We start from the raw sequence: 12,357 nt of genomic DNA on the forward strand, positions 1-12,357 counted from the left end.
AGAGGGTGGTCTGTCAATTCATTTCGAATGGCGTAGGCTCAAAACAATTTTTAAGTTGAAAGGTACCAAGAGGGGCATGTTTAAGCACCAAAAGCAAAAAATGATGGGGTCTTAGGCGCTTTTGGGTGGTAGAATGAAAAGTTTTTCTTACTCATCCAACAAAATTGGCACGTATGACCCTAATGATAAAAATAAAATGATCGACTCTCAAAAGAAAGGACACTCATCTCCAATCTTCAAATAAAAACAAAAACAATGTCAACTACAATCAAACTAAAATCCAATGTCTTTACAAATTAATAGGACCCACAACTAGGCCTGGCATTGGGCCGGGCAGGGCCCGGGCCCGATAGGCCGGTCCGGCGGCGGCCCGGTCCGGCCCGGCCCCACTTCCTCACTCTCTCTCTCCCCCCCCCCCATCCTCTCCATTTCCCTCTCTGCTCCCGCTCGGCTTCCCCTCTCCCTCTCTTCTCCCGCTCTCCCTCTCGGCTTCCCCTCTCCCTCCCCCTCCTCCTCCATCGGAGTGCGACGGGAGGGCAGGGGAAACAGTGTCGGGAGGGTTGGACGGGCTGGGCCGAGCCCGGTCAGACGGGCAGGATCGGGCTGGCTCGGCCCAGCCCAATCCCAGGCCTACCCAAAACAGCTTAAACCTAAAACTTGTGGATGTAATCTGGGGCCCAGGCCCCTTTCCCATGCGCTTTGCAATGTCTAAGTGTTCGCAGTTAATATCATATTATGAAACCAAATTAAGAGTGCCGATAGAAAGTGTCGCACGTAAAATCATGTGCCATGCGAGTTTGAGATTGGATTCAAATTAAAGACATAAGGTTATTAACTTCTGTCGGATTCTCCCCGGGTTATTAACCTGGAGTAATCAAGGAAAAGAACAGAAACAAATGGGCAAGAAGCACAGTATTTTGTTACATCGTCACCAACCTCTTTATTTGCCTTACTTTTTGCTAGACAGCTTATTGACTACTACATTGAGCATCAGCATCCCATACTATGCCATTAATGGCGCCGCGTCTGTGCGCCATCAAACAAAGCTCTTAACAGCATTGCTGTATCCCGATTGATCGTCATAGTACTTGTTCCACAACATGATCCCTCCATACTTTGGTGATATCTTCGTAAAGGGAAGCACAATGGAGGTGAGTGTACTGGTGGGGATGAACCCGCTGGACGCCGCTGCCTGCGACGCCGGCAGACCCAAGAAGATGCGGTTTTCCGGGATCAGAATGTTCCATGCACTCCATGAGAGGAACAGCCTAAAGTTCTTGAACAGGGCCGAGGGGTTGTACTGACAGGCCGGATTGTTGTAAAACTGCACCCAGACGTAGTCAAACAGGCCGGCTCTGAGTGCAGGTCCGAGCAGCGGGTCCGGGAACGGGCACTGAGGAGCTGCAGTCAGGTACACCTTCTTCCCGGCCGAACTTTGCGCACGCAGGTTCCGGGCCAGGAGATCGTAGTACTGCGGCGACCCCTGCTCTATGTCGAAGTCGATGCCGTCGAGCACGGCGGCGCCGAGCGGGCGGCTGGTGGAGTTGCCCCCAAGGAAGTTGTTCCACAGATAGTTGGAGACGTTGAGGGCGTCTGCGGCGGAGGAGAGGAAGTAGCTCCCTGCTCCTCCCCCGATGGAGAGCAGCACGGTGACGTTTTGTTGTTGGCAGGAGACGATATCGCTGCTCAGGCTGGTGCAGTTGGTCGTGTTGCTCGAGGGATCACAGTGGCCGGCAAGGTTCAGCTGTGGCGTCTGTCCATTGCCAAACACGGAGAGGAAGGCGATGTTGACAATGGCGTATTTGCCCGTTGCGCATGTGCTTGCAAGGGTCCCTTCGTTGGCATTCTGGCCCCAATATACGGCAATACTGCCGCCATTTGAGGGTGACAAGAGGATGAGAAAGATGGAAAGCAGAAGAAAGGGAGCTGCTGCAGCAGCAGCAGAGTACGACGCCATGTTGATTAAAATTGTACCAACAAAAGCGTAGAGAGAATTGGGATTGATGACTAAGAAGTAGATGCCAAGATCATTTATAGATTGCCCGCAGAATATCTAAATTAATGAAGATGAACAAGCATGCAGAATATTTGAATTAACGGAGACGAGCAACTTGGGAGGACTGTGCATGACATCTTCAGATTAAGTAATTAAAGAACGGAAAGTCCACCAGAATATATATATACAGTAGCATTCATGCATGACTCCTGTGGTCCCTTCAAACCAGCCTGCGGTAGACATCTGGTTTAGGTTTCTTATTTATTTGGAGATAGAACAGATTAGAAAAACAGACTTTTAGAATATTTGAATATTGGTCATTCTAATTCTTGTAGAATCTTCACAAAAGGAATCACACACTAAATTAGACAAGCCTGGTTTTTTCATGACACGAGAAAAAGTCGTCATCAGCATAAGTTAAAAAAGAAAAAGGACAAAAAGATTTTATTTTTTGGCGCCAATTGCCAGATTGAGTTGCATGCACAGTCGCACAGGCACGTGCAAGCAACAAATATGCACCCCAAAAAAAATTTTTGTTGGGAGCACTCAGTCAATACCTTTAATTTCTTTGAGGTACTTATATGTATAACAATTAAATATATCAAAACATAATATATATATTAAACTAATTTTGTAAGGGTAGTGTGGGCAACTGCCCACACCAGCGCACCATGTGCACCATGTGGTGGCTAGGCCATGGATCAAAGAGGATTAGGAGCACTTTTGAATTATAAAGGAGTAGATATTTTAGATATTTTTTATTTTTTTACAAACTTTTTTACCGTTTCAAAACTTTCTTTTTATTATTTTAATGAAGGTATTTTGGTCATTTCTTACGCACCTCCCGTGCACGTAACCAGCTTCGGCTAATGCCATATAATTAGTTCTTCAAGTCTGGAATGTTAATTAAGCCTGATCCATAAAACAGTTTCTCAATCCAGAGGCCATGTGGAAACAAATCAAGCGTGCCCTGAAGGGACATAATTTTGCTTCAACTGTTGCAAGCATATACGATAACCAGGTCCAACTAAGATAGGATTAAACATCACTGAGTTGATCTACCAAATATGGAACTTAAATTTTAGGCATGCAGCTGCTTGATTTTGAAGGGTCAGAAGCCAAGTGAAACTAGCCCGATTAATAAGAATTGTCCTTTAATTGTTTCTAAATATAGTTGGTGAATGGTTACACAATGATCCCAAAATCCTTTACTATTGTAGAGTTCTTTCGATTCCAGCTTCTGGGTCTATAGCATTGTGATCTGATATCCTTTGATATGAGGTATAAGAGGCTTTTCTACTCCGAAAATTCATATCTGAGGTTCTAGTTTGAAGGTTGAATCATGGCTTGAATCCAAATCTTGATCCACTGACCCACAGGATGGACTCATGGTATCCAGCCCTGAGCCTTGGATGCAGCAGATCCAGTAACCTTGATTCTGGAACTCTTGCATCTGCAGGTTCACATAGACAAAGACCCAAAGCTTTTTCCACCTGAGCCATGTACACATTTCGCGGTCACTATTTGACTACTACATACAAAAAAGCAGTTTTCATGCTGGTTCAGAGCATTAATTAATGGCGGTCTCTTAATGAAGTTTGATTTTCTTCAGATGAGCCTGATCAAACTGCCTGGTTCTTCTTCTCTTCTTCCTTCAATGTTCCTTAATTATGCCCAAAAAAGGGCTTTTCACACGCATGGGGTTAGCAGAAATGACGTGCTACAGTGAATCATGATTGGCTTCCATTAAAAGATCATGTACAACGAAGAATCTTTCATAGCCCAGAGAATTCTGCAGGCGGGTCATCACCATTAAACCTAAGCTTGTTTAGTAATGGTCGAGAAAGTAGACCTGCAGAACCAGTGGGCTGAATGACCAGATTGATTGCATGATCAAGCTACCCACTTGAGCAAATTTAATTCAATAACTAATTTAAGTTTGTCAACTCCATCTCTTCAGAGTTTGCACTCGATCAGAGGGTTACTGACGAACTTAGCGTGTCCAGAGAAGCAGATTAATGGAAGAGAGAACGGCAGGTGAGATCAGGTATGGTATTGCCACGGTCTCCGATATTCCATTGTCCACTGCAAATGAACGTCGCCCTCAACAATGGCGGAACAATCAATCAAACTCTCAGCAAATATTTTGATGAGTTGGGGTCTGATTAGAAATATTCAAAAGCATCACCCATTATGGCGATTCTTTATTGTCACATAATGCCAAAACATAAAAATTGGACGCAACCCACTTGAACTCAAAAGATTCTTCTGTTCAAAAGCATCGCCCTTTATACCTGCTAGGTCCGTTGAAATTTGCAAGTGTTGATGTCATTTTAAGGAAGTGAATTATTTGCCACAATTACTTAGAAGTTTCAGTCGCAATCAAATATGCATGAAATGGCTTTCAAACTGATTTTTAGGACAGGGATTTCTAATCATTCGCCATCTTAATTTGGAGGGTCTTTGATCAAATTTAAAAAAAAATGTGTTATTAGAACAATTGCTCTTTAAATATATTGTTCAACAACATCATGTTCTCATTTAAAGAAAACATAGTATACTTATGTCAAATCCGTGTTTAATTATCAGATCTAAGAATAGCATCTATAATCATACTATGTTTGATGGATCAATAACATGATGTCCTTAAAACATGTCTCTATATACATAAACATTCTTTTAACTCAAACGTTTTCCCTAAAGGTCGTGTGAGCGCTAGACAGAATGTAACCGATGTTTTGCTTTGCCCACAATCAGTGAGACGTGTATACTGTATTCAAACAATTCAATATGTGCGGAAGAATTCATCATGGTCAGTTTCCTCTAAACTTTAAATCACATATCGCCAACAAAACAAAAAAAATGTACCTCTTTAATTAAAAGTTTGCAGCCAGCAATAGTTTTACGGGTGTGACAATTAGCCATAAATGTACCATTTGTGTTAAAAATTAAATACATACCTTGAATCATGCTCTTAGATTCAATCCAATGAAATATAATTACCACTATATAACATTTGTTCTCACTTTTCTATTAATTTTTTTTCTTCCTGCCGCATTTTCAACTCTCAATGTCTACGCTAATGTAGTACTTTTTGTTTTTATATATAATATTTTCTCGACTTTCGTTTTAGATATATCTCTCCATCACGTCCTTTAAAAATATGAAATGACTGACGTTGTCAATAGGGTTTTAATGACTAAATAAGCCGAGTCGTATTGTGTTAGAAAAAAAGTTGGATCGATAATCCAATTTGGATTTCGTATATATGCAGTTTCATAACCAAAGTTGAATGCAAATCTGATATCCAAGTGAGATCTGACAAAGGTCTGACGGCCTGACTACGAATAATATCATGTTAGTCGAATCGAAATTTAGTTTGAGAGATGAAATTTTATTCCAAATTCAAATCCAAATCTATTTACATAGAATCTGAAAGGAAGCCATTTACATCCCCATGAAAAAAAATCCTTGCAATGCGAACAAGCAGCAGAGTCATCGATAAGACAAAAAGCATCAAACCCATCTTCTTTGGCTTTTTCTTTTGTCATTGGTGTGAAGGGCAAGTTCTTAGCCAATGAACAGTCACACTTATTAATCTTTCTTAAGCAATTCATCATGTGGTCCTCAAGCGAGTGAATTCGCCCATACCTTACCCTTTTTCCCCTTGTGAAGCATATCATTTTTCTTTTGGGTTTTCTTCTGCTTCAAGTTTTTTCTGGGTTCAGTTATGGATGCAACCCGTGGTGACGTTGGGAGACACAATTGGTGGCACAGTAGACGAAGAGATTCAAATTGCCGGAGTTCAGCCAACTGGGTATTTTTCTTTATGAAGTTTGCGATTTCAATCACTGAATCTTTTGAAGCTGGAGATACCTTCCCCTTTTCCCCTCTTATCTAGAGATATTTTAGAACCATGGCGCGCGGTATGCTCGTCAACGACAAACTTGTGCATCCACAACTGAGCACGGCTGGATCTTTTCAATGGCTTAATTATTTTGTTAACGATTGAGAAGCAACAGAAATTAAAGTTATGATAAGACAACTGTCCAGAAAAGATGTTATTAACAATTTTTTCCTTGGGCTAACGCCTTATTCAAAGAATTTATCCCTCGGTTGCCTTGTCGCCATTATCGGGTTCTCCAAACTATTTGAAGCGTTAAGGAAATGTTGGTAGCGATCGTAAGTTTCAACATCCAACAGACGCATATATATGCACATCTTTTCGCTCATAGTCAAATCCTCCGGATGGCGGCAACAAGTTGTAAGTAAAAATGGAAAAAACAGCTCGAGCCTCCCCATCACTTTTGTGTCTTGTTAAAAACAAGAATGGCAAACAACCCAATCTTTCCTTTTTTATCATTTCTTCTTTTCGTGACAATCAGCGCCGATTATGATTGACTTGTGTATAAATCTGTTGGGTGTATTGCGGAAAAGTATGAAATCCCGTTGTTTTTTTATCTCTTTGTCGCAGCACTTGTTGCTATGTCAGACACGCTCTTTTTTCGTCTTCTCTTTGAGAGTGTCTGTTCATCTGATAGTGAATAGTAAAAGATCTGTGCGATCGTGGACGTAGGATATTATTGCTTCGAACCACGTAAATCTTTGTCTTCTTCCTTATTGTTTCTATCCCCCTCTTGAGAATGCGAGAAGAGAGTTTTGTGTGTTGTTCTTAAGCTAAACATCACTAGAAGCAGTAGTTAGTATTCAAAGTTCAAGAACTTCATTACCAGCAGCCTCGGTTGGAGGTCGTAAATCATTTCCTTTCAATTTTATCGATTTTTAAGCTTTTTGCCAGTTTTATAGACCATTTTTTCTTATGTAAATTCTTTCTTGAGGGAAAACGTTGTCAAATGCAGCAGATAATATGTGTTTCTTTGAATAACCGTAGCGTCTAGAACCGTTGGATCTACCTCCCTGTGTTGACAGGCACCAATGATATGCAATTATAAAGCTTCGTATTCTATCCCTTAGCCTGCCATCCAGGCAAACTTTGTGGAGGATGGAATCAACACAACATTGTGTTGTATCATGCAGTCGCACACATTTAGAAGAGTACGCCAGTGAACCCGCAGACCTACGAAAGGGTCCTCTCCAATAAAAACTTCACTATGACTTGTTCATTCAATCACAGTTCCAATATGCATATGCCTGTCTAGGTAAATCATCTTCAGAAGTCTTCCACCCTAAGTTGTGTACTCTCATAATGTGTCATCGAATGACCAAAACATAAAAAAAAATAAGACACTGTTTTATTTCAACAATAAAATATTTGGACCAGGGACAAAGACAGGATTTTTTTTTAGGGTCAGACCAAACGATTTGCGGGCCGGGTCACGGTCGGGCCAAGAGGAGCGACGAGTAGCGACCGGTCGGGCCAAACTAAAAAAATTTGATTTTTTCAATGTAGAAAAAAAAATTTCTGGGGCTCACCCGGGCCATGGCCCGAGCGCCCCCCCCCCCCCCCCCCTCTGCCCCTGATTTGGACCCAAACAAAGATAACCACAAATCCCAAAACCGATGCAGTGCTCAAATTGCCAATGTCCATCCATCACAAGCTTGAGGAGGTCGATCTAATAGCCATAAACCCTCAAGAATTACTTGTAGAAATAGAAAAAAAAGGTTAAAATTCCTTTGAGTGTGGAAAAATTCAGCCATGAATGAAACATGGCCCAACAAATTAATATTTTATCTCTTCAAACAAAAACGGATGAGACCCTATGATCAACAACCACATAAGTACCAAAATCTTAATACACGAAAAGTTACGTCTCATTATCAGTCTCATTATCAGAAACAAAATGAGTTGTGCACAACCTCCAAAATGTCGTAGGTTTCCAACCGTGGTTCTCTGACAATGTCATGGTCATCGTGCCGAGTAACAACAAAAATCCTCATGGGCACAACTCACGGGAAAAATAGAGCATATCTTCACCAGGTGATCCAACAAATCGAGAGTATCTGTCGTGAAGACTCATGAAATATCTCAGATCGCCGCTGCAGCAGCATAGCCCCTCTAGGAACCCAACAGAAACATAACAGAACCCCGAGCCCTTGTGCCGCTCAATACCCTGTGGACCCTCCAGTACAGACATAGGAGTGTGCAACAACAGTGAGCTCACGCGCGCCACTACCTTCTAGGACAAAACCAAACACTTGGCAAAAACACAAGCTCGCACTCGCATAAACCATTGCGCACATTCCACTTTTCGCCTTCGAATTTCAAATGTGAGGATTTCTCAATATTAGACATTGTCTATTACCTTTCACACAAACCGCCCTTAGGCTCGATTTCCCAAACAACAAAAATAAGCCATTTTATAACTTGATTTAATAGAAACAGAACAAAGTCGTGTAAACATGCAACAATACATAGTATCTCACGTCGTCCAGAAATTCAAATAATAATATTGTAATCATTATATAGAAACAAGAGATCTCATAACCCTTTTTCTGAAATTTTAAACAAAACTAAGGGCATTAAAAAGCAAATACAATATAATATTTCGCTTGCTCACCGGAATTGCAAACAATTTAATAAAAACCCTCTTTTGGACATTTTAAGGACTTAGAGAGTACCAATTCGCTATTTCATATGAAATATCCGGCTCATGCTGAAAATAACTTTCGCATGCCTCTTCTTGAAAAAGTTTTTAGCAAAAACATTGCGGCATGAATATCTGAAAAATATAACCGCTTTTTCAAAAACTATAAGGTGGACCATTCTTGTAATTTTTTAAATTTGATATAAATTTGGTCGAACCCTAGCCTTCTTTTCATTTTGGCTGGTCCTTCACGGGAGTATCTCCCTCTTCTTCTTGTTTCAATCAACAGTCATTCAAAAATTAATATATTTTTATCGGGTTTTTCAAAAATTATGAAATTTTACCCAGATAATATTCAGAAGCAGATGAATCCAACGAGCTCTAGCTCGACAATTTTCGACAACGGAACTGACAGCACCGGCCACTGGAATACCGTTGAGTTTTTGGTTTCACAGGAAAGCATTCCAGCGACAGGCGATCACTCAAAAATTTGTATCTCCTCAACCGCTTACAAAAAAAATATGAAATTTTACAAGAGTAATTCTCAGAAGCAGGCGAATCCAATGAGTGCTTACTCGTTATTTTTTGACACCGGAGCTAGGAGTGCCGGTTGCTGGAATCCGATGTAGTTTTCATATTTTCTGTCGCAAAAAACACTCCAGCAACAAATAGTTATTCAAAAATCCATATCTTTTTATAAACGACTCCAAAAGTTATAAAATTTTACAGGCATAATCTACAGAAGCAGAAAAATCCAAGGAGCTCTACTAGTTGTTTTCTGACACCGGAGCTGACAAGGCCGGTCGTCGAAAGTCGCTGTAGTTTTCAAATTTTCTAGGTACTTTAAAAAAAATCACAGGCGACCAGCGAGCAAACTCCCTAACGTCTTTCATCTAGGGAGCTAATTTGGGCCATGCTTTAGGGCATCCTATCCTCCCTGATAACACAAGGTGCTGCCCAAGTTTCATCTTAAACGGAGCTAGCATTGATTTTTAAATATTATGTGATTTCTGTTCTCCCTGAGTGACGCCTGAAATAGGAATCGCCTGAGGGCGTTTAACCAGGCCAAGTCTCACGGTATAGCCCTCATTATACCCCTTTTATTTTTTGTACACATTTAATTAAATCTCATACATGCATATATATATTTTCATCTCTAGGAAATCAAGATTTCTCAACTAAGAACACAGTATACTACTCTCATTATACAACGCTTCATGCGCATAGATAGATCTACATCTATACAAAAACAAAAAATACACGGCTTCATGCTACAATCATAACTGAATATCCTCGTACCTTTCAAATCCGAGTTGAATTCTCATGAGCTTCTTTGCTTGTGTTCTTTTCCAGCAGCCACCACTTCAAATTCATTAGAAAGGGGGCAAAGATGACCTCACACAATTTCTCTCTCTCTCAGGTTGAGTTTCTCTTCTATGAATGCAGCATAGGAATGATTAATTTGTTAAATAAACCCTCTACAAGGCCTCCCTTATTGCCATACTAACTTTTTCTTTTTCTTTTTTAGTTAGAAAATCGTTCATTTCTTTCCTTACTTGTTCTATTTATAATGAAATTTGCAGTTTCAAATGAAAATGAAAAAAGAAATGTCGTGGGTTTTACTGCAGCAGAAAATTAAGCGAGTGCACGCATGGAAACCAAGAAAGTTCCATCGATGGAGAGAATTACTTGACATAGTTCTCTTCATTAAGTCAAAGAGAAATGACATAAGATAAGAGACCAGAAGATCTTTTATTACAGTGAAAGGAAAATCCTCTCAACCACATTCATGAAACATAGATCACAGAGAGAGAAGAAATCATCTTATTACATCCAAGCTCCGCCTATGGCGGCCACTTATTTCTAACGCAACGTCTCTCGTTTAATTACTAGACATAGTTCTTAATGGAGCTGCTGTATCCCGACTGGTCATCATAGTATTTGTTCCACAACATGATGCCTCCATACTGTGGATATGCCTTCAAACTCGGAAGCACGTTGTTGATGAGCGTGGTGTTGGGGATGAACCCGCTCGATGCAGCAGCAGGAGAGGCAGGTAACCCCAAGAAGATCCTGAAAGCGGGGATCCCGAAGGTCCATCTCGTCCATGAGACGAAGAACCGGTTCCCGTTCCCCCACCTGTTCCTTGGAAATGAAGGGTACTCACAGGATGGGTTATTGTAGAACTGAACCCACACATAGTCAAACAGGCCAAGCCTGAGCGCAGGCCCAAGATGAGCATCAGGAAATGGACACTGAGGAGCTGCACTCAGATACACCTTGCTCCTCCAGGAACTCCGTGCTCGCAGGCTCGTGGCTAAGATGCTGTAGTACTGTGACGAGCCCTTCTCTATGTCGAAATCAATGCCGTCAAGAACCGCACTGCCCAGCGGCCGGCTGCTGGACTTTCCTCCAAGGAAGTTGTTCCACAGATAGTTTGAGACATTGATGGCATCGGCAATGGAGGAGAGGCCGTAGCTCCCTACTCCTCCCCCGATGGAGAGCAGCACCTTGATGTTTTGCGATTGGCAGGAGAGGATGTCGCTGCTCAGGCTGGTGCAGTTGTTGGTGCTGTTCGAGGGGTTACAGTGGCCGGCAAGGTTCAGCTGCGGCGTCTGTCCATTGCCAAACACGGAGAGGAAGGCGATGTTGACGATGGCGTACTTGCCTGTTGCACATGTACTTGCCAGGGTGCCTTCCCCGCCGTTCTGGCCCCAATATACGACAATGCTGCCGCCGTTTGAGGGTGAGAAGAGGGTGACCAAGATGGAAAGCAGAAGAAAGGGAGCAGCAGAAGCAAAAGAGAACGAAGCCATGCTGATTTCTGTGTGTTCAGAGTTGGGCGGTGACCAAGGAGTTGATTCCACGTCCAATTTATAGGCAAATTTCGGAAGGAGACGGCATGAACCACTTGGAAATCTTGTAGATGCAATAATCGAAGTGACATGTGCAATGGAATGGTTAAAAGAAGTCCACGGGGTGATGGAGACATTGCTTGTTAATTTCATCCAGCAAACTTACGCAAAGGTGCATGCAAGATCAAGGCTTCCTCAAGATGGATGAATAAAAAAGGGATTTGCAGCCATTAACTTCACAAAAACTACGACGAAAGTCGCAACCAAGAACAATTGAAAAAGCCCTCTTCTCAGAGTAAGATTTTTGAACATGCAGGTGGTCTTCGGAATTCATGAAGTATGTGAACAATATTGAAAGGACTGCTTATAGTAAAGTCGTCGTTATGATGATACCAGTGGCAGTGGAAGGGCACAAACTTCTAACAAACTAGGTCGATAACAGATCAAAGTAAATATCTTTTGTCTCGCTTATTCCATAGAAATGTTACTTTTTTAACCACATTCTCGTATGAATCTACAAAATAGATTGCATTTGTCTTTGTAGTCTTAATGTTTCACTATATTATATTTTTTTGGAAGGTATGCTCGATTATTAACATATTGTAAAATTTTTGTTGAAATTTTATCGAAATTTCATCAGATTAATATATCCCTATAAAGATTTTTATTAGAATAAGATTCCAGCGTAGCATTTTCTAGTTTTAGAAAATGAAAATTTTCATTTCTAATAGATAACCAAAGTATACATTAATTACGTACAACTACTTTTGATCTCCGTAAAACATGCAAAAGCATCTTAATAAAGTGTTACCTGTCTATTCCTAAAGTTAGCAGGCACAAAAATAAAAATCAAAAAATTATTCTTAAAGTGGATTTTAATTTTAAAACAGATGTTGGCATTTTCTTTTCTTTTTTTATCATTTTACAATACTTCAAATTAAATTTTTCATAAGATAGCATC

General features: G+C 41.0%; 2 protein-coding genes across 2 annotated transcripts; both read right to left on the reverse strand.

Annotated features, from left to right (window-relative positions):
• Positions 1 to 808: 808 nt before the first annotated feature.
• LOC116253422 (acidic endochitinase-like) lies at positions 809 to 2,015 on the reverse strand. The gene has a single exon (XM_031628225.2). It carries the CDS (start codon positions 1,955 to 1,957, stop codon positions 1,037 to 1,039), a length of 921 nt encoding a protein of 306 aa, XP_031484085.1. The 5' UTR covers positions 1,958 to 2,015; the 3' UTR covers positions 809 to 1,036.
• An 8,254-nt stretch (positions 2,016 to 10,269) lies between these two features.
• Positions 10,270 to 11,383, reverse strand: LOC116253421 (hevamine-A-like). Its single transcript, XM_031628224.2, has one exon. It carries the CDS (start codon positions 11,355 to 11,357, stop codon positions 10,431 to 10,433), a length of 927 nt encoding a protein of 308 aa, XP_031484084.1. The 5' UTR covers positions 11,358 to 11,383; the 3' UTR covers positions 10,270 to 10,430.
• Positions 11,384 to 12,357: the final 974 nt, after the last annotated feature.

Source organism: Nymphaea colorata, chromosome 4, assembly GCF_008831285.2.
Source record: "Nymphaea colorata isolate Beijing-Zhang1983 chromosome 4, ASM883128v2, whole genome shotgun sequence".
Taxonomy (NCBI): Eukaryota; Viridiplantae; Streptophyta; class Magnoliopsida; order Nymphaeales; family Nymphaeaceae; genus Nymphaea; species Nymphaea colorata.